The sequence below is a fragment of the Polypterus senegalus genome, chromosome 9 (assembly GCF_016835505.1).
Source record: "Polypterus senegalus isolate Bchr_013 chromosome 9, ASM1683550v1, whole genome shotgun sequence".
Classification (NCBI taxonomy): Eukaryota; Metazoa; Chordata; class Cladistia; order Polypteriformes; family Polypteridae; genus Polypterus; species Polypterus senegalus.
The window spans coordinates 79,655,886-79,681,780 of NC_053162.1; the positions used below are offsets into that span (position 1 = coordinate 79,655,886).

The window sequence follows — 25,895 nt, forward strand, 5'->3', positions numbered from 1 at the left end:
TTTTTAGAAGACATTTAATTAAAACAGGAGTCTTTATTTTTAAAAAACAATAAGAAATTGCAGCATATAAATGATTTGGAAAGCCCCCTGCTGTGCTGAATACTCACATAACACTACAAATCTTTTTTTTCCAGCTAATACCTTAATGTATTTGAAGTTACAACTACAGTTTCATTCTTCCCAGGGTTGATAACTGAAGTTTCATTTTTTGTCCCACTTATCTCACTGTCCTGTAATCTGAAATAGTTTACCACCATTTTAAGCTTGTTCTTGTGTTAAATAAAAAGCTCAATTATTGTGTCCTCTAAGGCATCCAGGACAGATACAATCTGTTGAAAGTGTGAATGCAGTTCAAGACAGAAATAATTTTAACCAAAAATGAACACAAAACCAATCACCCAACACCATTTTAAAATTTCACCTTAAATTTTGCAAGTCAACGAGAAATAATGCTATGCACAAATAACATCTCAGAGTATCCCAGCTATGCTGGCAACAAACAGTCAGAGGCAAAGAGTGTGCATTCTTGCTTTAAGCAAACTGCTACAATTTTGGTACTTTATGTATTCCAAATGAAATCCATTTTTTAATTAAATAATTTGGAGAATAAAAATAAGACTCTTGATACAATATTGGTGTTTAAACCAAATTTCCAAAAATTAATGCTTTATTGCCAGTTTTCTCCAAAGTCTACATCTGGCAGCAAAGCAAGACAAAGTTGAATGTTAGTGTGGGAAGAGTTCTAGTTGTTGAAACAAAAGAAGGCAGGGTATGTGGGCATGTCCACATGAAATATCAGTTCTCAATGGATTTGATATACTTTTCATAGGAATCTTCATCCATTAATTCATCCAGTTCAGCAGGACTATCAATTGTCATCTTAATAAGCCATCCTGAAAAAAAAAAACCATAAAATATTTTACTACAGAATAAAATATAAAGTACCTTTGTGTTTTTGAAGAGTTTGCAATTTAGATTGTACTACTTGCCAAGATCTATCTAGACTAATTAGACTAATCAAAATATGTATTCATTCATTTGCTAATTCTGCTTTGTCTAACGCAGGGTTAGTTAGTTATTTGGTAACAACTTACCCTGCCAGCACTGAAGAAAAAGAGGAGAACAAAACAGCAAGGACATAAGTACCTTCACACTAACGGAAGGACATGAGTACATTCACACTAACACTCAAGTGTAAAAGAACAATTCATAGCTGCCTAATAACCTGTAAATCTTTGGAATGTCACAGGAAACTAGATGAGAAGGAAGTTTACAAACACAATACTTTTATATGATTCAAAGAAGTCATAAAAATGGAAATATTGTACATTTTCAATATTAATTACCTGTATACTATTACAGATTGTAAGGAACATGATGACTTCCAACAATAATGCAGACGTCCAAAACAACACAGCTATCTGTGAGTAGTCACAATTTCAAAATGTACATGATAGGTTCTCTTTTATACAAATTTCTTCTGAAAGTTTTATTTTATAGCTACATAAAAAACACCTTTATATATACAGTACATACTAGTGCAATTAGTGTAGTGGTACACAAGCAACACTTTAATATATGCAGTTAGTTTTAATTTCTTGTACACTTGTTTTATACTAAATTGATTTGTCATATAAATTTGAAAGAGAAATAATACTACTCTTATGTAAAACATTTAATGAAAAAATAAAGTAGCAAGTGAGATACTTGTTAATACCTTCAAATAATTTTTCCCCTAAAGTACATAAACCAATTCATTAATGAAAGGAACTGGTACTTACAGTGTAAAAAAATAAAATAAAAAAAGGATGAGAATGCAGGAATTGGTCTTTAATGATATATCACAGTGGAACATGCTACTAGACAGCAATTTCTATCAGCAAAAGACATTATCCAGTCATTCGGCACAAATAAATAACAGTTGATTCCATCCTACAGGTTTACATAAAACTATCCTCTCATGACAAAAAGCATGAAATTATTCCAGTGTTGCACCTGCACAGTGGGTTCAGTAGGTCAAGCACATTGAAAAATTTGTTGCTGTGCTCACACCACCATTAGCCTAAGCCTCTTACACCCTCTGCCTTGTCCATGATTCAAATCAAAAATTTGAGTTTTGATTTAGTAACCATTTTTAATACCACGACTTAAATATATAAAAACTCTGCTTATTCGGTTAAGCTGAACAGTATTATGGGGATTATAATAGGATATATGCGCAGTATATTCTTCTTTCCTAATTAAATTTGGTGACTTTTGGGCATACTGTTCATTCACATACTAAATTATCAAACTAAAAAAATGTTTTTGCCTGAAATTGGACACAAAGCAACTAACTACACTTTAATAATACATTTAATTTATAAAAGTACCCGTCATTTTCTTAAGGAACTTAAAATGTTCATTAAATTGGAAATCATGATTTTTCTAAAAAATGGTGGAAAGTAAAAAAGATACAGTTTCTGACTAAATATCTTTTATGAGAACTAAAAGCTGACTCCCTATTGGATTTTTCTTTGTATAACTACTCTACTTAAACCAGCTTGCAAAAAGTAAACCAAGCAGAAGCAAAATGCTCCAAATCATCACAAATTAAAGGGAACAAGATATAAAAGTATCTGCACAATGTTAACTAAGACTCATCCCTGGCACTTGGTCTTTTCCACTGTTTTTACAATGCAAGAAGCTCATACGACATAACCTGGCTCAAAATTTTCAGGTAATGCCGTCAGTTCATCACTGAAAAGACAAAAAGAGGGATCTATCATCTATCATGTTACTGAATGTACAGGATAAATCTATTCAATGTTGACTTTGGACTTAAAGTTGCTTAAAGCCAATATCATATTTAATGACTTGCAGTTGTAAGTTTGGGCAGATTTGCCCACTGCTGAGCATGTTGCTGCACCATATTAAATTATAAGACTGAAAATCGTTGGGCATGTCACATTTATCATCTTTGTGCTGACCTTCTTGCACAATCGTGCTCAGCTTTTTTTGTGATATTCAAAAGCATGCTGCCTGACACAGCCTGTGCCATATGAAGGAATTAATAGGTACAGCGAGTTCAGCTGCAATCTCTCCTTTTTTTTCCATTCTGTCAAGGTACATAAAACACTAGACATCAGACAAATGAGCGTCTCTTCCATTTGTAAGGTCCAAAGCCCATTTTCTTAATTCCTCAGCAATCCATTTATATGCATTGTACTTGTGGGCACATTCATTGGTTGTCAACTCTCATGCACACAAAACCATCCCAATGACTAAAGACAAAATCAAACCGGTTTTGGACTAGTTGGAGTGATATGCTGGGCATGTCACATTATGCAAATGGCTTCATGGGAGGACGCTACTGACTGCCTCCAAATCACTAAGATTACATAAATGATGAATACACCTGAAAATCACTGGAAAAGTCACATAATTTGACATGACCTTAAGAAATGAAGGACAAACAGTAAAGGTAAGCAAAGAATGCTTCACATAGGATGAGGTGATCAGTGCAATCTACACTGTTTTCACTACAGTGGTGGTTGACAATATCCACAATAACAAGTCTGGGCAATTAGTGGAGATCGAAACAGAAATGATAAATGTACTACTTTCTTAATATGTGTTATTTAAAATGCCTTTAATTTTCATTGGAGAGGTGGGAGTATTCACTCTGAAATAAACTGAAGTGGTTGTTCCCTTTTTGAAAATGGGGGAAAAAGGGTATTTATCACTGTGGAATCATCTTCTTGGAGGATGTCTACGCAGCATAGCTTCAAAGAAGAATACAGCTGTTAAACTTAGAACAAGAAATGAAAGCTCAGTGTTATGGACTATCCTTTGCTCCTTCACAAATATTCACTGAGCTGAGATTTTTTTTTATCAATTCTATCAATATGGGTCTTGCAGACGTGAAGAAAACATTTAATCATAGACACCATTTGACTTTTGTGGGAAGCAGTGCAAGGGAATGGGGCTCTACAGCCACTTTTGAATGACATTTGGTCCCTATATTTGAAGAACAAGTGTGTGGAAGCACTACAGAACAGGAATACATTTCCAAGTAAATTGTAGATGATCTTCACCACAAGACTGTTCTGGCCTATTGCTGTGAGGCATGCCATCAGTGGACAACAGCTGTGACAAAAACTTCAACTGTGAGACAGTAAGGAATAGATTAATCATCAGAGCTACAGCAAATCTCAAATGACACTGAACAATAACAACTTTGCAAAGCATTAGGCATTACAGTTTTTGTCTGGGATTATGTCTTTTCTCGTCCTGTTTGAAAGAGTTTCCTAATTTGGACAATTTTGTTGTTCTGGTTTGATATACCCTTCAGACTGACGGCATTTCACATGGGGTGTGCTTCAAAAACAGTATGATAAACTGAAAGTTATTTCTAAGAGAGCAGTCCAACAAAGCCTCTAACATCACATACCTAAAAGTACATGAAAAAATGCTGAATTCCCAGTAGGCTCCTATTTAAAGCTCATTTTCATTAAGAAAAACATCCCTCTAAATTTCTAATGTAACCAGGTTTTTAAATCTGTTATTTAAAACTGTGAACTTACGTGCATGTGAGTGTAACGTTCCTTCTTTATAATGTCACAGGATAAGTTTAATGCCGATAAGTTATAGGTGAATAAGCACCCTGGAACAACAACTCTGATGTTGTTCTAGCAAAAACAAAGCCCAACATTATTACACCAATTTGTTTAGGAGAGCTTTAAAAATAAATAATTTGTGATAACATTCCAATCAAATCAGGCCCATCTTACTGCATCTTTGATAATCTAGGTCAAACAGTCAAGTCTATAATGTACTGTTCTAGGTATTTAGCATTATTGATAGCTGAAAAAAACAAAGCTTACAGTTCTTCCGTTGACTATGATGTTTATTTGATCAATATTTATGTTTGATATAATTCTTTTACTCTCTGGATATACACATATTTGTACATTCCAGGTTTACTATTTAATGTTATGACATGTTTAGTCTCAAATTGAAAAATTCTTCAAACAGGCTAAATACCCACCATCACCATAGCAAGATTTGTTGACTAGCCCAGGGTTCTCTGTCAGTGCTTTGTTAATTTCTGTTACTTCACCACTTAAAGGTGAGTAAAGTTCACTAGCAGCTTTTACACTTTCCAAAGCACCAAATTCATCTGCAAAAAAGAACACTCAGTTATTATCTTTATACAAATAAAACACAGTAGTATTTATTTTGATTGCAATTAGGGAAACATTTTTCTAAATTTCTTGAATCTACCCAAAAATAAAACTATAGCATTAAACTAAAGTATGCATTTTAATGAATATTTACAAAATTCACTAATGAACCAAAACCAAATGACTACTCCCATATGAAGTGAATGATCTTTTAACTGAAGTGACTATCTTCTTACAATGGTGCATGTCAAGGTCAGAGATATATACTACATGATAAGCCAACATTAGGTACTTGTAGTAGACTTCTAAGTTTACAGAGCCGATTGTGTGGCGATTGGGTATTTGGAGAAAGAAAAGGACGGACAGGAATTAGGGGGTTAGTACGTTTGAAAGAGACAGCACTGCTGCAATTTATTATTATAATTGAAGGTCGCGCACAATCTCAGTGCGACCGTGTTCCCATGTTTAATAACGTGCTTTAACTCCTATCATCATGAAAATGACATCAAGTATACATCTTAGTATTTTAATTATTCAGAGAGCTGTAATGTTATGAATGTAATGGATTCTGTGTCATGTCGGAAGAAGAGAAAGCCTGGAAGCATGTAGTGATTCACACACATAGAGCACATAGAAAATCAAATACAAAACAAAGCATTTAACATGCTACTTTAGTTACTATGAGATTTGAGAAACTAGTAAATTAAACAATTTTAAGATGAAGTTTATGATGTTCTACTTTAAATGACAAAATAAACTACATAATTGAAGTGGAAATTTCGAGATTAAAGTTGGCATTTCATGCTTCCCTGTGTGCCTATTTTTTTTTCTGTACTACTGTGTCTTCAACTATACTTGGCAAACACTTTATTGTTGCACATGCTGAGTTAATCTTGACCTTTCCTTGTAACACATATATTTCAATTAATGTCCGGCTGTAGGAAGGTGAATCATCTTAACATCCTTTTATATAGCTGATTGATATGCAGTTTCTTTAGTGCATATTATATAATATATAGTATATCTACCTACCAACAGAAAAGAGGTGGTCACATTTATACTACAGATAAGGAAGTTATACCTCACTGCCAAGAAGAATATCGTATAAAGGGATAATTTTCCTGCAGATTATCTAATGTAGTCATCCAAACTGCATGTATGAAATGACCCAATATTGGACTATATGTGGGAGAAACTGGACAAACACTGTGCCAAAGAATTCATTTACACATTAAGCACAGCAATAGAGATGTTTCTATTGGAGTTAAATTCAGCATGAATGGATACTGCAAGAATGATTTTAAAGTCCCAGCAACTTCAAGACATAACTGTAGAGAAAGGAATGGGAAATAAAACTAGTGCTAAAATTCATCACACTACAACATGGTCTAAATAGAGACAAAGAGTGTTATGACCATTTATTTTTTCTCCAGCCGTCTGGAGTTTTTTTGTTTTTTCTGTCCCCCCTGGCCATTGAACCTTACTCTTATTCGATGTTAATTAATGTTGATTTATTTTGTTTTCTTATTGTGTCTTTTTTCTATTCTTTATTATGTAAAGCACTTTGAGCTACTGTTTGTATGAAAATGTGCTATATAAATAAATGTTGTTTTCGTTGTTGTTGATGACCAGATATGAAGACTATTTACATCACTTTGACTGATCCAGGAGATTTGATTACAGATCCACATTCTAAGGGATAGTAATCAAAACCTTCAAAAAGACTTTGTCAGACAGTTACCTTATCAGAAGATCTTGATCACACATTTTTCTCTCTTGTTAAATGAATCTTAGGTTGAAGATGTCTGTTATTGTTTGACACTAAAGATGTTTCACTTAAAGGTTTTACAATCATGTTTCTTTCTTAATTTGTACATAAACACAGGTAACTCTAGTATCTGTATTACCCCTTGCCTGACTAAGAGGCCTGGGCTGCTTCAAAAGCTTGCATATTTTAATCTACTCAGCCAATGAAAGGTGTCATTTTGCTTCACTTCTTGTTGTATCCATAAACGGTTAATACATGTACATGGCTCTACTACTACTACTACACTAATGCATAGCTGAAACTGAGAATGTCTTTCAAAGCAAGAAGTATTGTGAATGCTTGATGCGGAGTGTCCTTTTTGGATACAATGCCTAAAACACATACTCTGATTTATATTATTTCTGTGATACAAGTAATAATCCATTTAAAGTGAAAAAACTTTAAAAAAATCAATTTAATTCACTATATTCTCTATTGTGTAGTCAGCAAATGTGTTTTTCCAACAAAGACCACCTCTCCCACACCTACAACAAACCCTAATGAAATTCAACATTTCTTTCTTAGAATTTTCTGATAAGTGCATTTAACAGATAATCAACTCAGATACATTTTAAAAGAATTTTGGAAAGAGGGCATACATGACTTTCTATAAGATACAGTTTAGATGGTTTATCAAAACTAAATATTATAGTATAGTTATAATTGGAAGTCATCTACTAGAACTTTGCCCAAACATAATGTGATGTAAACATACTCAAAGTAGGATCCAGCACGCATTATTACTACTCTCTGTAAGCCTCGTTTTAACAGATTATTTAAATTACAGGGTCTCTGCATTTCTTTCAGGACAAGGACATGAATTATCAATAACAATAATAAACAAGAATACTTACCCATTTTGTTCAATTTAGTGCCAACCTCTGGTAGACCACAATATACCACATCTCCTAATGCATCCTGCGTGTGTTAAGAAAGCAGAATGCACATTTTCTGAAACATATCAGCAAGTTTTACCTTTTAACCTCAAGTACATATAATCCTCTGTTCTTTAAATACCTCTATTTTAGCTTCCTTTATTTGCTTTATTATTGTGTCACAAAGACAAATAAGTTGGGTTTTTTTGTAGAAAATTTACTTCCACAGCATTGTGTAAGTATATTTTAGGAATGCAAATTTGTTGATTAATCAACACTAAGAAAAGAGTGACCAAGTCAACATTGAAAACTACTAAAAGGGAAGAAAAGGGTTTATCATCATCATTAACAATAAGAATTTATATTTAGAATCTGCAAATTATCTGTACTGCTTTTTCTTCAAGTTGTGTAGTTTGCCTCCAACACCAGAAATATGAGACTGCTAGAGTGTTATGAAACTTAGAATTAATCATATGAGTAGCTGTGCTTTGGGATGGCACAGTGAACCCTTCCAGAGTTGTTAAGCAGGTTCAGGAAATGAATGATGGATAAATGGGGCATCAAACATGATCACACAGTCTCAAAGGATGATACAAGAGACTTAAAAGGGTAGGGTAGAACAAGAAACAATGTAGTTGAATGAATTACCCATCATCAACCTGAAATGACTAAGACATCAATCCACTTCATGAAATGGCAAACACACTTTACCTGTTTTTTATATTAACTTTTAACACTTGGATTCCTGAAGCCTGTGAAAATATTCGTAATGTTGGGCCATATACCACCACCTAACCACTGCATTAATTGTGTACTGTATCGCCTTTGTTTTGCAAATGTGTCAACAGGCCTCAGGCAGGCAGCCTGCTATCCCAACCCCACCAAGGTAGCTGAAGTCTGACACAAAGTACCCACAGCTGAAGTCTGTTAATTTGGGAGAGAGGTATCTGGAATCCATCCATCCATCATCCAACCTGCTATATCCTAACTACAGGGTCACAGGGGTCCGCTGAAGCCAATCCCAGCCAACACAGGGCGCAAGACAGGAAACAAACCCCGGGCAGGGCGCCAGCCCACCGCAGGGCACACACACACACATTAGGGACAATTTAGGATTGCCAATGCACCAAACATGCATATCTTTGGACTGTGGGAGGAAACCCACACAGACACAGGGAGAACATGCAAACTCCGCGCAGGGAGGATCCGGGAAGCGAAATTGGGTCTCCTAACTGCAAGGCAGCAGCGCTACCACTGTGCTGCCCATATCTGGAATTGTATAGGAAAATAATAAATTGTTATTTGTAACACATATATATCATGCATGTTCTGTGTCTACCACAATTTGTGTAAATGTAGGATGCCATTTCTTGCCTTTCATATGTTATTGTAATAATGACAAAATGTTGACGTGAAATGTGTAATGTGTGAAGACTTAAGTCCAAATATCAAATAAACACAAGAATAAAACTGATGAAAAAGAAACTGTTCAATTTACATGTTGCTGTCAATGTGTGAAAACTGAGGCCCAAATATCAATCAATAAGAAGTAAAGACATTGGCATGCATATGAGTGTTTGCGCCTTTCACAGTGGAAACGCAGCAGTTTCCCCAAGTATCTGTTTTGCTGGTGCAAGGGTAAGCACTGCAGCATCATAATCAAGTCATTGCCAGTTCGATCCTGGGTCCTTCCCGCATTTAGCGCTTTGAGTGGTGGGCTGCTGTTGTTACTATTATATAATAAAAACATACATTTGTGTCTGTAACAAATCATCGAAACAAGTGCACTTTTATTCAAGAATAAAAAACAAAAAAAAAAAAAAACACTTGTTTCTGTAATATGATGCCTTTATTTGAAAAATAACAGTATCAGATTGGGGGGTGTGAATGTGACTGAGGAAAAAAAAAAACGCTTACTTTTACAAGTACCATAACTTTGCAGAGGCTGTTAAACCTCCATCTTATGTGCAATTCTTTGTTTGTTTTTTATTCAGTTTTCAAACTGAAACTTTATAGAGACTCCAGACTGACTAGACATCAAAATATAGAAATGCTATGTGTAGTAGAAAAAAGCAACCCAAATGTAAGGGAACTGTGGATTAAGCAAATCACTGGATAAAACAAACAATCAACAAAAAGCACTTCTTCACCCACAACAAAGCCCTTTGTGTGACACATGTTTAAGAAAACAAGAGACACATACAGTATGGCATTAATAGTTAGTTATATCTGTGCTTCTTTGCTAGTATAGTCTCCACTACCAGTGAACTTATATGTTGCATAGCCAGCTTGTCCCGGAATATGAAGACATCTAGTTATTCACATTAATAAGTCAATGCCACACTGCTTTTTTTTGGTGTACATGAAAATTAAACATGAATTGCCTGAGGAATGTACTGATAATTGCACTCACTTTGACACTATAAAAATCCAAAAAATACTGTTGCCTTTGCTGGAACAGTTATGAGCATTACATTTGTCATGGAGTAGTAATGGCTCTGACAAAAGTATGAAGGTGATGAATCTAGATTTTGTTTTGTGTTGTAAGGAATGGCCGGCAGTTTATCCCGGCCGAGACACCCCAGAAATGGAAGGATGGGGGGAAGGCAGCTTATCAAGGACGCTGCCTCTCCAAACCAAAGACGATACAGGGCAGCTTCCCTGGACTGCAACAGTGCCCCAGATGCCCCAAGGGCACTATGGGACTTGGACTTCGGCAGCACAGCCCTGCTGGGTACCGTGGGTGCCACCAGGGGACGCTTGGGGAAGTTGGTGGGAAAACAAATTCTCACCTATCCCGGAAGTACTAATGACTATGATATGACAACAGAAGCCCCAAAGTACTTCTGGGCTGATTGAAAACCAGAGTTCTCCAGCTGAACCGGAAGTGCTAGCAAGTCACATGGAAGGAAGAACAGAACCACTTCCAGATCAAGGACTATATAAAGGACTGATGGGAACCCAGCAAGCGAACCAGAGTTGGGAGGTAGTAGGATAGAGCTTGCTGGGAGATGTGGAGGAGAGATTTGTGTGATTTATAGTATTGTTATATTTGTTACTTGCCTGTTTATGGTGGTGGAGGTGCTTTTGGGCACTATTACAAGAAGAAAAAAAATAAAATAAAAAACCTTCTTGGTAATTTTACTCTGTGTCTGTGTATCTGTCAGTTGGTTCTAATGGGGCAACAACGACCTCTGGTGTTCACATTGTCCTGAACTGCTTAAGAAAAGAAGTAGTAAATACAGCTTCCAAAACAACAGGTACAGTCACTCCAGATCCCTGGCAATTTTTAAATACTTGACCTAGCAATACCAAAAAAACAAAAAAAAACTTTTGTACTTGATTTTAAATTTACCAACATCTTGTAGCAAGTTATTTTTTTTGTTCAAACATGCAAATTATTTTTCAACTTAAAAGCAGAACAATTTTAAACAATAATATGCGAACATTGTCTAAAATAAACATGAACTATGGGGCTCGCCCATCCCCGGGTTTGGTTTACTGGATATACAATTTAAAGAGATTGTTATTTTCATGGGAATTGTACATATGCATTATTTTCACTTTTACTTTAAAACTTTTGTAAAAACAATACTTGTCCTTTATTTCCGGCCCCGAGCATGGTTAAATCTTTCTCGCATGATGTATAACGCTGCTCATGTTTGTTGGGGGTGGGGCTGGCGGTTGAACGCACGCTAAGGAGATACCGTCGAATCATCATTTAACACTAGAATTACCAAAGACTACAAAAAAACTTGTAAATCTGGCCCAGTTTAAATCCCTTCGCACCTCTCCGTCAGCGTCTTTTGTCCTGTAAATGTGCCGATCAAGACAAACAGCCTACTATTCCATCCCCCCACCACCACAGAACGTGCACAAAGTTCTCCCAGCTCATGCCTTGATTATCTGGGAGTGAAGTGCTGGAGTTTTAGAGTGGAAATAATAGATCGTTATTTGGACCACATGCATTTCATGCGTGTTCCGTTTCTACAATAATCTGTGTAAACACATTGTTAAAACACAAGTGTTTTTCATATTTTAGTAATAAATGACAAAATGTAGACATAAACTATATAATGTGTAAAGCCTGAAGTGCAAAGATCAAATAAACACTTTCACAAAAGGTTCAAGGATGATACAACAGCTTCCTTGAGGTAGCAGTAAGAATTGCTGACTTGTAATCAAGAGTCCCCCGGTTCAATCCTGACTCCCTCTTGTATCTATCGCTTTCAGCAGTGAGCTGCTCTTATTGTTAATATTATACAGTACACTAGAGCTGGGCGATATATCAAAAATTTATCGTTACCGAAATTTATGACTCTCATCGACGTCATTTTGCCCATGTCAGTAAATTCGGTATTTTAAAAAAAAAGAAAAGGCATGTGCAGGTTGGCGATGTTCATGTCCCTTTAAGACGCTGTGCTACGTTACAGACTTGACGGGGTGGAGTCACATGACTCTACTACCTGTAACAAGACGAGACACGGGTGAACAAATGGAGGACGATTTAAATGTTGAAGCAGCAGCGACGAAGGTAGAGCTGGTGGAGGAGGAAGAGGAGACGCTTGTTAACAAAAAAAATGCATCATCAATCGTTTGGCAACATTTTGGATTCAACAAGGATGATATTGATCAAAAATTGTTAAATGTAAACTCTGCAAAAAGACTGTTGCGTCAAGTCAAGGTAACACAACCAACCTCTTCCACCACCTGCAGCACAACCATGTGATTCAATTCGAAGACATAAAAAAAGCTCAAAGCGAGAAGAGATTAGGAGGACCAGCAAAAACGTCTTCCTCCACCAGGCAGCGGTCAATAACCGAAGCATTTGCTAGTACTCAACTATATGAGCGAACTTCAAAAAGATGGCAAGAAATCACAAATGCTATAGGCTACCACATAGCAAAAGACATGGCTCCTATTGCTACAGTGGAACGCAACGGGTTCAGACACTTCATGAAAATAATTGACAAGAGATACGAACGCCCATCACGAAAATATTTTTCAAAACTATCATTCCCAGCATGTACAGCACAGAGAGGAAAAAGGTTGCTGCTGAATTGAGATACGTTAAGCACGTTGCAGCCACATCCGATCTCTGGTCCAGCCGCACAATGGAGCCGTATATTAGTCTCACAGTTCATTACATCGACAACAAATGGGAGCTGCGTACCAGAGTGCTCGAGACGGCCTATTTTCCATCTGATCACACGGGGGAGATGGTTGGACAGGGTTGAGAGCGATGCTGTCTGCATGGGACATCAGTGAAGAGGACCTTGTTGCTATAACAACTGACAACGGCCCAAATATTGTGAAAGCTGTCAAGCTCAATAAATGGACACGGTTGCAATGTTTTGGGCACAGGCTGCACCTGGCAGTCGGTAAGTGTGTACATCTTAATATATTTGGGTGGTGACATCTGGTGTGTTTTAAAGTGACTTTAATTCTGTGTGTCATATTCAAAATTGAAAGTATTAATGTTTGAATAATGTTTATATAGGCATAAAATACTTAAGACTGCTGAGCAGCAGTGTATCCAGAAAGTTTTACAGAAGACTTATTGTGAGCCAGTGTTGATCATGTTGTGCTGTGAAATGTAGCAAAATACATGATTTTTAAAATGTTTTATTACTGTGCCAACCCTTTTTAATTTTGTAAATATGGTCTGAGAGGTCTTATTTAATTCTTACTTTATTTTGCTTGCTTTATTTGAGAATTAGACCATGAATTGGGGTGATGTTGGGTGTGAAGATTTGGATAGATATGCTACCTCAAGGCCTTAGCAGAGATAGACCTTTGTCCATGATGGCATTACATTTGCACAATCATTGTTTACTTTGTGAATAGCCAATGTGAAACATATTTATTATTAAACTATTTTGTTTACAAGGGATACACATTTTTTAGAGAGCATGGTTACATATTGTATCCTACACTTTTTATTTTGTTCAGTTAATAAATCTTAACCACTAAAAGTACTTACTACTATTGTCTTCATTTATTTTCAGTGACATTTTACAGTCCTTTAAAGTGGTAATAATATAATTGCAATGAATAGGTCTAGGGGGAATAATATTATCAAAATAACTGGAGGAACTATGCTGCCTGCCACAGCCCCATCAAATGGAAAAAAAAAAAGTTTGTTTTTTTGGCACTTGGGGTGGTTATCGTCCATTTATCGTTATCGAGGTTAACTGCTCAATTTATCGTGATATTGATTTTAGGCCATATCGCCCATGTTTACAGTACACACATTCATTTGATTTGTGTCTGTAACAGCTGGTGTACATTTACAGGACTTGTAAAAGTTGTTTTTTTTTCCCCCACTTTTATTCTCTCAGTCACGATCACGATACATACTAAGGTCTCTGCCACTCGCTAAGGAAAAGTGGTCAGATCATCTGCTGGCTTCCTGCTGCTGCTGACAAGCTGCGTGTTCTGCTTGTCATTGTATTAAGAGCTGGGAGCACATGATGTCTGTCTGATAAAAGCATTCCAGCAACTGCTTGGTCAGATGTCTGTGAAATTGTTTTAAATGTTGTCTCACATGACACTAAAGTGTCTCTCGCAGGACATCAAATTGTTTTCACGGGACGTCAAATTGTCTTCCAAGAAGATCACGTCTCCCTCCAAGGATTTTTATTTATAATAGAGAGATTTAAACGGGCAATTCAAATGAATACTAAAATATAACTTTTTTGTTCATCTCCTTCATAAACCAACTTTTTCCATTACAAGGTTGAGTGGAGGGAGACAACCACAGCAGAATAGTATGCAATGCAGGAATTGAGTATGAACAGGAACCCTAACCGCTGCACAAAAAAACTCATATGCACAACCATATTAAGCCATTTTATAGCTGCCAATTATTTTAATATTGATCTGCAAAACGAAGTATCTTAATTACAGGCAAGCTAAAAACATCCTGTCGCTTGATTAAAGTACCTGAAATTTACATATTACTTGTGATGATAGCTAACCTAACTCAATTTTAAATAAAAATTGTCTCGGGACAATACCTACCTGCTTCTTTTACTTGTTAGTACACCACCAAAAGATCTACATACATAATTGTTCACTGCATGCCCATAACTAATATCTAGCTGTTATACTTACAACTTCCAAAAATGTTATAAAATCCCTCACAAAAAAGAGAGGAATTATAATAAATACTAGTTTAGAAGAATATTCTAAAAGTTAAATTAAACAGAAATGCAGGAAAGTATTGTAAATGACTTTTGATCAAAATTTCCTCTGTTAACTATTAAAAAATAAATGCCATAAAATATAAAGAACTGCTCAATCAGCACATGGTACAATTGATCAAAGTGCTAAGTTCAAAATCATGATAAGAGCAAAAAGCAACTCAGACTAGTGATAATTAAAATCTTAAACACTGCAGCAAAAAGCTATAAATTGTGCAAGATATTACACAATAAAAAATGTAAGCAGGCTACATACCTGAGCATAATTGCTGATGCCTACAGTCCCAATTCCATTTTCCACTCGCACCCATTCATGTTTATCAGTAAATTTAAGAGCTACAGAAAAAAGTACATAAATAATTACTATAGAGGCCTTTAAATCAAATTAAAATCTGCACACTAGTATGCATGGAGGAATGTAAAAAAAAACTCTACATTACGTACTATGGGTAAAAAAACTGCAATATTACAACTACAATATATAAAAAATGAATTATACATATACACAGTAAGTATTATTAGGAATGCTCTTATCAGGCTTTTTAAGGCTGATACAGATCACTTTTTTTTCCTTTATCCCTTTAAAACATATTTTACACTAATCTCCTGCATAACATGCTATGTTAAAGTGTATTTTTATAACTATAGACCACAGGTGTTAACTGATCATTACAATATGCCAGCTTTCAAGGCAACTCAGGCCCCTTCTCCAGGCAAGATGTAATACAGAGAATGAAACCCCATGTGTTTATATAGACACCAGGACAGATACAACATCAGAAACCTTTAAGTGAGACATCCAAGAGAGGATGTACAGTCAGTCCCTGGGTTACGTAAAAAATAGGGACTGTAGGTTTGTACTTAAGTTGAATTTGTATGTAAGTCAGAACAGGTACATTATTTTAATAACCAATTTTTGTAACCCAGTGCTCTGCCAATGAATGATAGAGTTTCACCTCTCTCTGACCTTTTCATTATTTCTACTTTATTTTCAATGGTGACGTTTTTCTCTTCTTTACTGTATCACCAGCACTTGCATAAGATTTGTGTTTCAGAGACATTCTTGAAGGGTGAAGACAAAAGATTAAGATGAACTCTTCTGCACATCACTGTACACGCTATAACAGCAGGAAGGCACCTGTCGTCAACACGTCTGATGTACTGACAAGAGACAACTTCCTGTTATGTGTGTAACAGTATAAGCAGGCTTGCTATTGAGAATGAAAGGGGGCGGTGGGGGGCGGCCCTCCACACAGTCACCTCCACTACAATATGCTGCCTGCAGCATCTGCCCACCGAGAACGAACACGGTGGGGCCAAAGGCAGGTAGTGAATCGCCTACCACCGCCCCCATTCAACAGGCAGCCACCCAATGCACACCACAATGCTACCCCCCCGCCCCGTTCACCCTCAATGGCCTCTGTTCGGCCACAACCGGGTCACCACTTGCAGCATTACCAGCCACCCACCAAGAACGAACGGGACAGCCATGTGTGGTAGGCGGTCAGTGAAATGCCCCCCTCCGCTCCATCCAGCATGCGTTCAGTCAGGAGCAGTAGCTGTGGCGGTGTAGTGGGCAGGCAGCGATCCGCCCCATCAAGCCTCCATCCTGCACACGAGCGATAGCTGTGGCCCTGGTGACTATGGACCACAGGTCACCGCTTGCTGTCGGGAGCCGCCTGAGGGACAATACACCACGCGAGCAGTGAAATCACCCCCCTCCAGTCTCCATCCAGCCACCGCTTGCAGCATCCCCAGGCCGAAGATGACAGAGCGGCAGTTATTGAGGCGCATGCGTCGTAGCTGTGGCCCCATTCGTAAGTCGGATGTCCGTAAACTGGGGACTACCTGTATAGCCAAGATCTTTCGATAACTGTCCAACAAAGTGTTTTGAAGCTGAAGTGAGCTCCTACAGGAACATTTCTATCGCCATGCTTAATGTGGAACCTGTGTAAATTAATTCTTTGGTGGAGTGTTTGTCCAGTTTCTCCGACATAGAGGGCAGCAACGGGACATTTCATACAGAGAATTAGGCAGACCACATGAGAAGATCTGCACAAAAATTACCACTTTATTAGATGTTCTAGTCTGCAGTGTGGTATAACTACACAATCTGTATCATAAATGTAATGACATGGTTTGTATCTTTTCCATAGGAAGGGAGATGAACCGTTATCTGTTGGTTCACCCAGGGAGATAACAGACAGTTAGTGGCTGCAGGTTTGGTGGTTGTCTGAATGCCAAGAAGGGTGGTTCTGGACATACATCTTTCAGCATTTCATCATTATTTAACATTGGCTGAAGTTCTTTTATAATTTTTTGAAGTACTTCAAGGTGTGGGTTATAGATAACAAAAAGGGGGATGCGGGTCTTATTGTCTTTGTTTTTATATTTCAGTAGCCCTTCTTATTTGAGTATCTGTTGTTTTGGGAGTATAACCTTGTCTGATGAAATATTGTCTAAGCTCCTGCAGTTGTTTATCCTGGTGTGTCGGGTCTGAGCAAATACGGTTGTAACATATTGCCTGGCTGAAAATGATGGAGTGCCTTGTATGTTTGGGGTGGAAGCTGTCACTTCTCAGGTGGGTCATCTGTTGGTCACTTTGTGAGAAACAGAAGTTACAAGGGTGGATTAGAATTTTATTGCAATGTGCATCTTGAAACCAATGTTGTCTGTTACACAGATGACATCTTCATAATCTCAGAGAAGGACCTCCTCTATTTTCATAATGAATACAAATTCTTTCTACCCCAACATAAAGCTGAAGCTTAATTTCTTAAAAACAGAAGTCAGCTTCCTGGACACAAGTATACAGTACAACTGAAAGATAACACTTTAATATATATGATCTAAAACTATTTTTGTGAAATTACCAAAATTACCTTGGATTACCAAGACTCTTCTCATAACATCAAGTTTTTTTTTTTTCCCGGTAACAATGTTCTGTTCTGCATCTCCATCCGCCTACCTCCTTTTAACCCAATATCCAAAATCAAAAGAAGGAAAACCGGACAACATTTTTCCAAATTCATACCATTTACATTACAAAGAAGAACTGCCAAGACACCTGTAGCATCTATAGAATGGCAGAGAGCTCTGTAGTATGCTGATCAGGTCAAGAAACAAGATATTTAGTTACATTTTAGGGCTAACAAAAAGCATTTACATATAATATATTAATTAAAAGCAACAAGAGTTTAATAAGGACAAATAAAACAATTATTTTTCCACACCTTGTTCTAACACACTGTAACTGAAATCTATTAAGATTATTATTAAACTAGATTAATTACAGTTATTTTTTCTAGAAACGTTCACTTTACAGATACAAATCATTAAAATAATATTTATTTTATATATAAAGATGTACTGTCCTCCATATTTTTTCTTAGGCAAAAATTACTGAAGACTAAACACAATCTTGGCAGACACTAAAAAATTTCAAAATTGCTCCTCTGATTTTTAGCACATTTTAAAAACTGATAATTACCTCTGCTACCAATGCAGCTGTTGCCATAATGTACTTGTTACATAACTTGCAACCCCTTCATTACATTTAAAGCACATATACATAGTAAACTAAGTGACCTATCCTTTTTTTGTACAATACTGCAACATAAAAAAAGCAAGTCTGCAATATTTTTGTAACAATACAGTATTAGAATATTAGAGTAAGAGGGATAAAAAAAAAAAAAATACATGGCCCAATATTTTAACAATTATTCTTACTCTAATATGTTTTTGAAGTTTTTAAACCCCCCAGAGGAAGAGGTTTGAACAAACAAGTGCCTCATACCGATGACTAGTGAATACATAAACATAACCTCATCAACAATGTAGGTATTACTAAGTTAACGACTTAATATGTTAGTTGAAACTGTTACCAGGACAGGTAATTTCAGTTGGTTTGTGGCTATTTTCTTGAAGCATACATATCCTACAGTCCACATACACTGATCAGCTACAACATTAAAACCACGGACAGGTCATGTGAATAACATTGATTATCTTGTTACAATGTCACCTATCACGGGGTGGGATATATTAGGCAGCAAGTGAACAGTCAATTATTGAAAGTGATACGTTGGAAGCAGGAAAAATGGGCAACCCTAAGGATCTGAGCCACTTTAAGGGCCAAATTGTGATTACTAGATGACTGGGTCAAGGCATCTCCAAAATGGTAGGTCTTGTAGGGTATTCCAAGTACGTATCAAAAGTGGTCAAAAGGAGAACAGGTGAACCAGAAACCAGGTCATGAGCACCCAAATCTCGATGATGTGTGTAGGAAGCAAAGGCTAGCCTATCTGGTCCAATTCTGCAAAACAGCTACTATAGCACAAATAACTGAAAAACTTAAAGATGGCCATGACAGAAAGGTGTCACAGCGCACAGTGTGTCTCAAGCCGATGCTCCTGAATCATTGGGATGTGCTGGAAAAAAAAGTCCAATCCATGCAAGCTCTATCTTACAACTTAAGGTACTTAAAAGGCTGTATTAATAATGTCTTGGTGCCAGATACCACAGGTTGCATTCAGAGGTTATTTGGAATCCATGCCTGGACAGGACATGGCTATATTAACTACAAAGGGGACCTACACGGGTGGTTTTAATGTTGTGTCTGATTGGTGTATATTTCGTGTTTAATTTTATGTTCCTCTTGAATTTAATTAAGAACATTTACTGTATTTTTACATATTCGACAGAACTTTAAAATTTGCATTGCCAATCTAAAATGGCATGAACAGTTTATGTATACTAGTTATGAACCTATGAATGACTATGCTTAAAATAAAGTCCTGGCTTGTCTTCAATACTATCCAGTTTATGTCAATTTATTTCACTTGGCCATTACTGTATTTTGGTGGTATTGGTTGCAGACTATTTGGTCATATTAGTCCAAGAATGTTGGTTTATTAAACATTATTCTTTCAAGACTGCTATTATAAATATATGAAAGTACTGAATAATGATAGCCATTTCTTGATTTTAATAAGATATCTTATTCACACATTTTTCAATGTCCTCAAATTTGTCATTTCTCTTCTTTTGACCATATCACATTTGGGAAGTAAAGTTCACTAGAATGACAATTTCCAGATATGAGTTTGCTCTCTAACACATAAGACCTAGAATTGTGCATATAGTTTAAGACTTAAAGCAAATGTTGCAGGCGTGCTTGTCTGCAAATAAAGACAGATGTCTTCTAATAAAAATAATAATAAAATCTTAGGACTACCATGCCTATAACAACCGGTCAAATTAAATTAGTTATTTATTTTTGAATACTTACAATAGCTATCACAAAAAATGCACTAATACACACATGTAAACTACTGTATAATATATTAACACCCTTTCTGATTCCTTTCACTTTACCACTGAATCCTCTGAATATTGATAATTACCTTGATTAAAAATATGACATACTCGTTCTATATTCCCTATCTGATTTTTAACAACATACAGTCATATGAAAAAGTTTGGGGACCCCTCTCAGCCTGCATAATAATTTACTTTCAACAAAAAAAGATAACAGTGGTATGTCTTTCATTTCCTAGGAACATCTGAGTACTGGGGTGTTTTCCAAACAAAGATTTTTAGTGAAGCAGTATTTAGTTGTATGAAATTAAATCAAATGTGAAAAACTGGCTGTGCAAAAATTTGGGTACCCTTGTAATTTTGCCGATTTGAATGCACGTTAACTGCTCAATACTGATTACTTGCAACACCAAATTGGCTGGATTAGCTCGTTAAGCCTTGAACGTCATAGACAGGTGTGTCCAATCATGAGAAAAGGTGTTTAAGGTAGTCAATTGCAAGTTGCGTTTCCCTTTCACTTTCCTCTGAAGACTGACAGCATGGGAACCTCAAAGCAACTCTCAAAAGATCTGAAAACAAAGATTGTTCAGTATCATGGTTTAGGGAAAGGCTACAAAAAGCTATCTCAGAGGTTTAAACTGTCAGTTTCAACTGTAAGGAATGTAATCAGGAAATGGAAGGCCACAGGCACAGTTGCTGTTAAACCCACCAGGTCTGGCAGGCCAAGAAAACTTCAGAAGCAGTATATGCGCAGGGTTGTGAGAATGGTTACAGACAACCCACAGATCACCTCCAAAGACCTGCAAGAACATCTTGCTGCAGATGGTGTACCTGTACATCGTTCTACAATTCAGTGCAATTTGCACAAAGAACACCTGTATGGCAGGGTGATGAGAAAGAAGCCCTTTCTGCACTCACGTCACAAACAGAGTCACTTGTTGTATGAAAATGCTCATTTAGACAAGCCAGATTCATCTTGGAACAAAGTGCTTTGGACTGATGAGACAAAAATTTAATTATTTGGTCATAACAGAAAGCGCTTTGCATGGTGGAAGAAGAACACTGCATTCCAAGAAAAACACCTGCTACCTACTGTCAAATTTGGTGGAAGTTCTATCATGCTGTGGGACTGTGTGGCTGGTTCAGAGACTGGGACACTTCTTAAAGTCGAGGTTCGGATGAATTCAACCCAATATCAAACAATTCTTCAGGATAATGTTCAAGCATCAGTCACAAAGTTGAAGTTACACAGGGTTTGGATATTCCAACAAGACAATAACCCAACACACAGTTCGAAATCTACAAAGGCATTCATGCAGAGGGAGAAGTACAATGTTCTGGAATGGCAGTCAGTCCCCCGACTTGAATATCTATGGAATGATTTGAAGCAGGCTGTCCATGCTCGGCCGCCATCAAATTTAACTGAACTGGAGAGACTTTATATGGAAGAATGTTCAAAAATTCCTCCATCTAGAATCTAGACAGTCAAAGGCTATAGGAGTCGCCTAGAGGCTGTTATATTTGTAAAAGGAGGCTCAACTAAGTATTGATGTAATATCTCTGTTGGGGGTGCCAAAATTTATGCACCTGTCTAATTTTGTTATGATGCATATTGCATATTTTCTGCTAATCCAATAAACTTCATGTCACTGCTGAAATACTACCGTTTTCATAAGGCATGTTATATATTAAAAAGAAGTTGCTACTTTGAAAGCTCAGCCAATGATAAACAAAAATCCAAAGAATTAAGAGGGGTTCCTAAACTTTTTCATATGACTGTATTCAAACTGTGCTTTAAAGGTAGGAAGCGACTTCTAAAATGTTTAGCCTAATATATTTAACAACTTAGAAAGAGTTTGTTAAAAATTTTCAAACTGAACAATTAAAGAGCATTGGGTATTATGACTTAAAAACAATGCCCTGGACTGGTTTCTGACATACTCTCAGTTTTGAACTAGACTGGAAAAGCAGTTTACAAAAAAAGGAGGGAGGATTTAGTGTATTTTGGGTGCCATGGACTAATCTCAGAGGTCTTGAATAAAAGTTCCCTGTAGGCCATTTTTTTGTTCTAATCAATTTTTCTTTTAATTAGAACTAAAATTTTATAAAATTATGAATGCATTCTAACTCTCCCAGATTCTGAAATATGCCTGTTGTGCAAGCGTTATCATAAGCATGACACTTGTTTTTTGGTTGAACCTTACTTTAGTTTCCTTGCTTCTTAGGATTATATTCACTTCCCTTTTTCCAAATAAGATGATAATGAACAAATCATTGTAAAGAGCAATGCCAGTCTATCTAGCTTGTATAGGATAACCCAAGGGGTCAATTAAAATGCATCAACTGCTTCCAAATCTAGCTTCAGTCCATGCATAAAAATACAGGTTTAAACCAGATCCTAAACTGTGCTAAATGACATCTGGATAATCTGAAGCGGAGACACAGTACATGTTTAAAGGCTGCCACTGGCAGTTTATCAAAATACATTTAAAAATCTAAAGAAGAGAAAAATAAAATGTATTAGGAACAGTTTTGTCAGTTTATGTGGAGTATGCAGACTAGCCTGTCATTAACACAAGTACAATATATTTCTAAATGTGGCTATATCTATATTGTCAGATCTTGCATAATGGGCCCTTTATTTGAGCATATGATTCACACAACATACAGTATATGCATAATTTATTAAAGTATCATCCTTAAATTTAAAATTCATTATTTCATCTTTGTTACAAATTTTAAGCAATATGAAAATGCAGACTGTTAAAGACCACTTGCAAAGAAACTATGGATATCCATCTATTAAGAACACAAAATCACCTTTTTGAGTAAACATATGGCCGGCATTTTGACACAAGTGTCAGTAAAATATCAGGTTCAATTTTATCTGTGCAATATTATAAGGATTTTGGTACCACTTTCCACAGAGTACATCTATTTATTATTGAACTGGCATCATTCAGTTCAAGGATACAATTACAGATAAAAATCTCATGGAATGACCTTTCATAAAACAGGAATGAAAATAAACTACCACAATGTTATGGTAAAAGAAACCCTTTTTTTTGGATGGGTCCTCAATTCTGTAACAAAAAACTGTCAGAGACCATGCCATACTATAGGGTGGTGCAAATCTAATTATGCAATTTTCATTATACTATAACAAGTTTATTACACAGAAAATCACCCAAAAAATCCCAGACCATCAAGAAGTGTGTGCACTGACGACATGAAGAATCGTCTTTGCACCGAACTGGAATTGTCCCCACATAAATAAAAGTCATCCAAACAATCTGGATCTGCATAATTAGATCAGGACCACCCTGTATTGACTGCCGACAAAACTTGTGCCAGGGCACACTGGTTTGACACTGGTTTCCAGTTTTATAGATTTATAGTGTCAGTAATGTCACAAGTATTCAATATCGGGAAGTTATTGCATACGTGATCCAGAAGAGAATAAAAAGATTAGAATATATATTATATATTAGGTGGATGAACAATTTTATGAAATGGTAGAAATAAAAATCAAAAACTTCATCCTGTATACAGTACTGTAACTGCCTAAATTTACAGCAAATATATCAGAATAAGAACTTTATTAAAAAAAAAAAAAAATCACATTCCATATTAAAAAAAATAATTTCTTGAATCATGTGTGAGTTGAAACATATGGCATAAAACTGCTATCATGACAGATAACTTAAAAAGTTTACTCTGTACTCATTATCTAATGATAACTTTTAAAATGTACCCTATGTTTCACATTTACCCTTGGTCATTTTTTTCTTTTTCCTAGCTCAATTACCGCACCACCATCCATCCATTCATTCATTCATTTATCCTGAGCAGGGTGGCAGGAGAAGCTAGTGTCCAAAAAATGAAAGAAAAAAAAATCTCAAGGTATAACAAACATTTTTTTATTAATTAGTACATGACGAAATGTGTGGTCATAGTACCTCAAACTGTAATGTAAAACCCTGTAAGCATGTTGCTCCTAAATACAATCACAGCTCTTACCGCCAAGATAAATTAGCTCTACTGCATCAGACCACTTGAATCCAAGACCCAGATAGGGTGCAATCAGTGTGGTTTTAGCAAGTTTCCCGTGTCCATTTAAATTTCCGCTTTTTTTTTCCCCTTCTTATCACTTTCTGTCCAGATGGTTGGATGGACTAAAGAATATACTACAGTACTAACAAATATTTCATTTTTCTATTCTGTACACTGCATTTACAGATTAGCCCTTTTAGAAAAAAAAAAGTGCAAAAACAGCAAATCTGCAGCTTACAGTAGCACAGCGCATGCCAGCATCTGTCATTAAACAGAACCTGCACCTTACTGTAAATGTTACTTTCCCTTAAAAAGCACCAGAAGAAGCTCTTCGTACCTGTACATGTACACGAGATGACACAAACTTATTTCGTAAAAACGAAAGCACTAAGACCTCACGTGTACAGACCTGCAGTTCAACATTAGCTAAAAAAAGTATTTCACAATACCCTCCTTCCCACTGTGGCTAACTTTTACGAAATCCCAAGAATTCTGGCGATGGTGGGTAGTAAAATCATAAGACTTCAGGCTAGATTGAGTAATCAAGTTCGGTTTCATTTTTCTTGTCATAAAAACGAATACAGCCTGTAATCTCAGTTCTTCTTCCTTTATTGTCAACAGGAAGCATCGGAGAATGAATACTGCAAAAAATAGCTGATGTTGCAACAACTGGATGCAACTTTCCAGCTAAGAATGCCAATACACACGTCTCCCTCGCATGCACTAACACAACGCTAAGGCCTAAGCGAAAATAAAGTTGAACCAAGCCACGAACTTATTGTTCATCCTTGCAATCATGCGGCGTCCAAAAGTCATCTGTTCACTTGTAACCTTGGGCGCCCCGAATAACCGACAGACTCCTAACTTCACCAGTTTCGTTCAGTAACAGCATCGTTTAGTCTCACCTGAAGATAAAGGAGAGGAGGTCGTCAAAGTCCGGGGCCAGGACAGCCGGTACACGGGTTGGGGCACAACTCGGCTACGCAATGGCAGGGCAGCAGCAAAGTTTGCGGAGACACACCGAAATGCTACTCTCATCGCCATCTTCACGGCGGCTCTATCTGTATGACGTGAGAAAAGCGCAAAGACAGGCGCGCGTGCTTCCTACTCAAGAACGCGTGAGAACAGCACCAGAGCAAGCACAGCGGCGTGCGCGCGGGTGGGCGGGGACAAGGACACTCCCCGCCTCCTCTCGCTCGTTGGATGGCGGAGGTTGACGCCCTTTCATGAGCCGACAGCTCTGACTGATGAGGAGTTGAGACGGTTCAAAAGTCCGGAACGCCTATTATTTTTCCCTCGTGCTGTTTTCACTGCGTATCGAGGACATACTTGTGCCGTCCCTGTGCAACTGCACGAGTACGCCTTGTTTTGTGTTTTATCCCAATAGTATTTGAAAAGACGCTGTAGAAGCAGAGTATCGTCCCGTAGAGGAGCTGAGGTATTCCACCGAGAGGGCCTCAAGCAATATGTT

The 25,895-nt window shown here is 36.8% G+C and overlaps 1 protein-coding gene across 1 annotated transcript; it reads right to left on the bottom strand.

Moving 5' to 3' along the window:
- On the bottom strand, nt 1-25,895 carry gcshb (glycine cleavage system protein H (aminomethyl carrier), b). Its single transcript, XM_039763338.1, has 5 exons — nt 25,330-25,895; nt 15,309-15,388; nt 7,827-7,890; nt 5,030-5,161; nt 1-893 (listed from the first exon to the last, which is right to left on the bottom strand). The coding sequence occupies exons 1-5, from the start codon at nt 25,466-25,468 to the stop codon at nt 796-798; spliced, it is 513 nt and encodes a 170-aa protein (XP_039619272.1). The 5' UTR covers nt 25,469-25,895; the 3' UTR covers nt 1-795.

Excerpts from the sequence above, each read along its gene's own strand:
- gcshb (XM_039763338.1), bottom strand. The coding sequence starts at position 25,468 with ATGGCGATGAGAGTAGCATTTCGGTGTGTCTCCGCAAACTTTGCTGCT. Across the intron at positions 7,891-15,308 it reads GCATCAGCAATTATGCTCAG|GATGCATTAGGAGATGTGGT; the intron begins GTATGTAGCCTG and ends TAACACACGCAG. Across the intron at positions 5,162-7,826 it reads CACTAAATTGAACAAAATGG|ATGAATTTGGTGCTTTGGAA; the intron begins GTAAGTATTCTT and ends TCTTTTTTGCAG.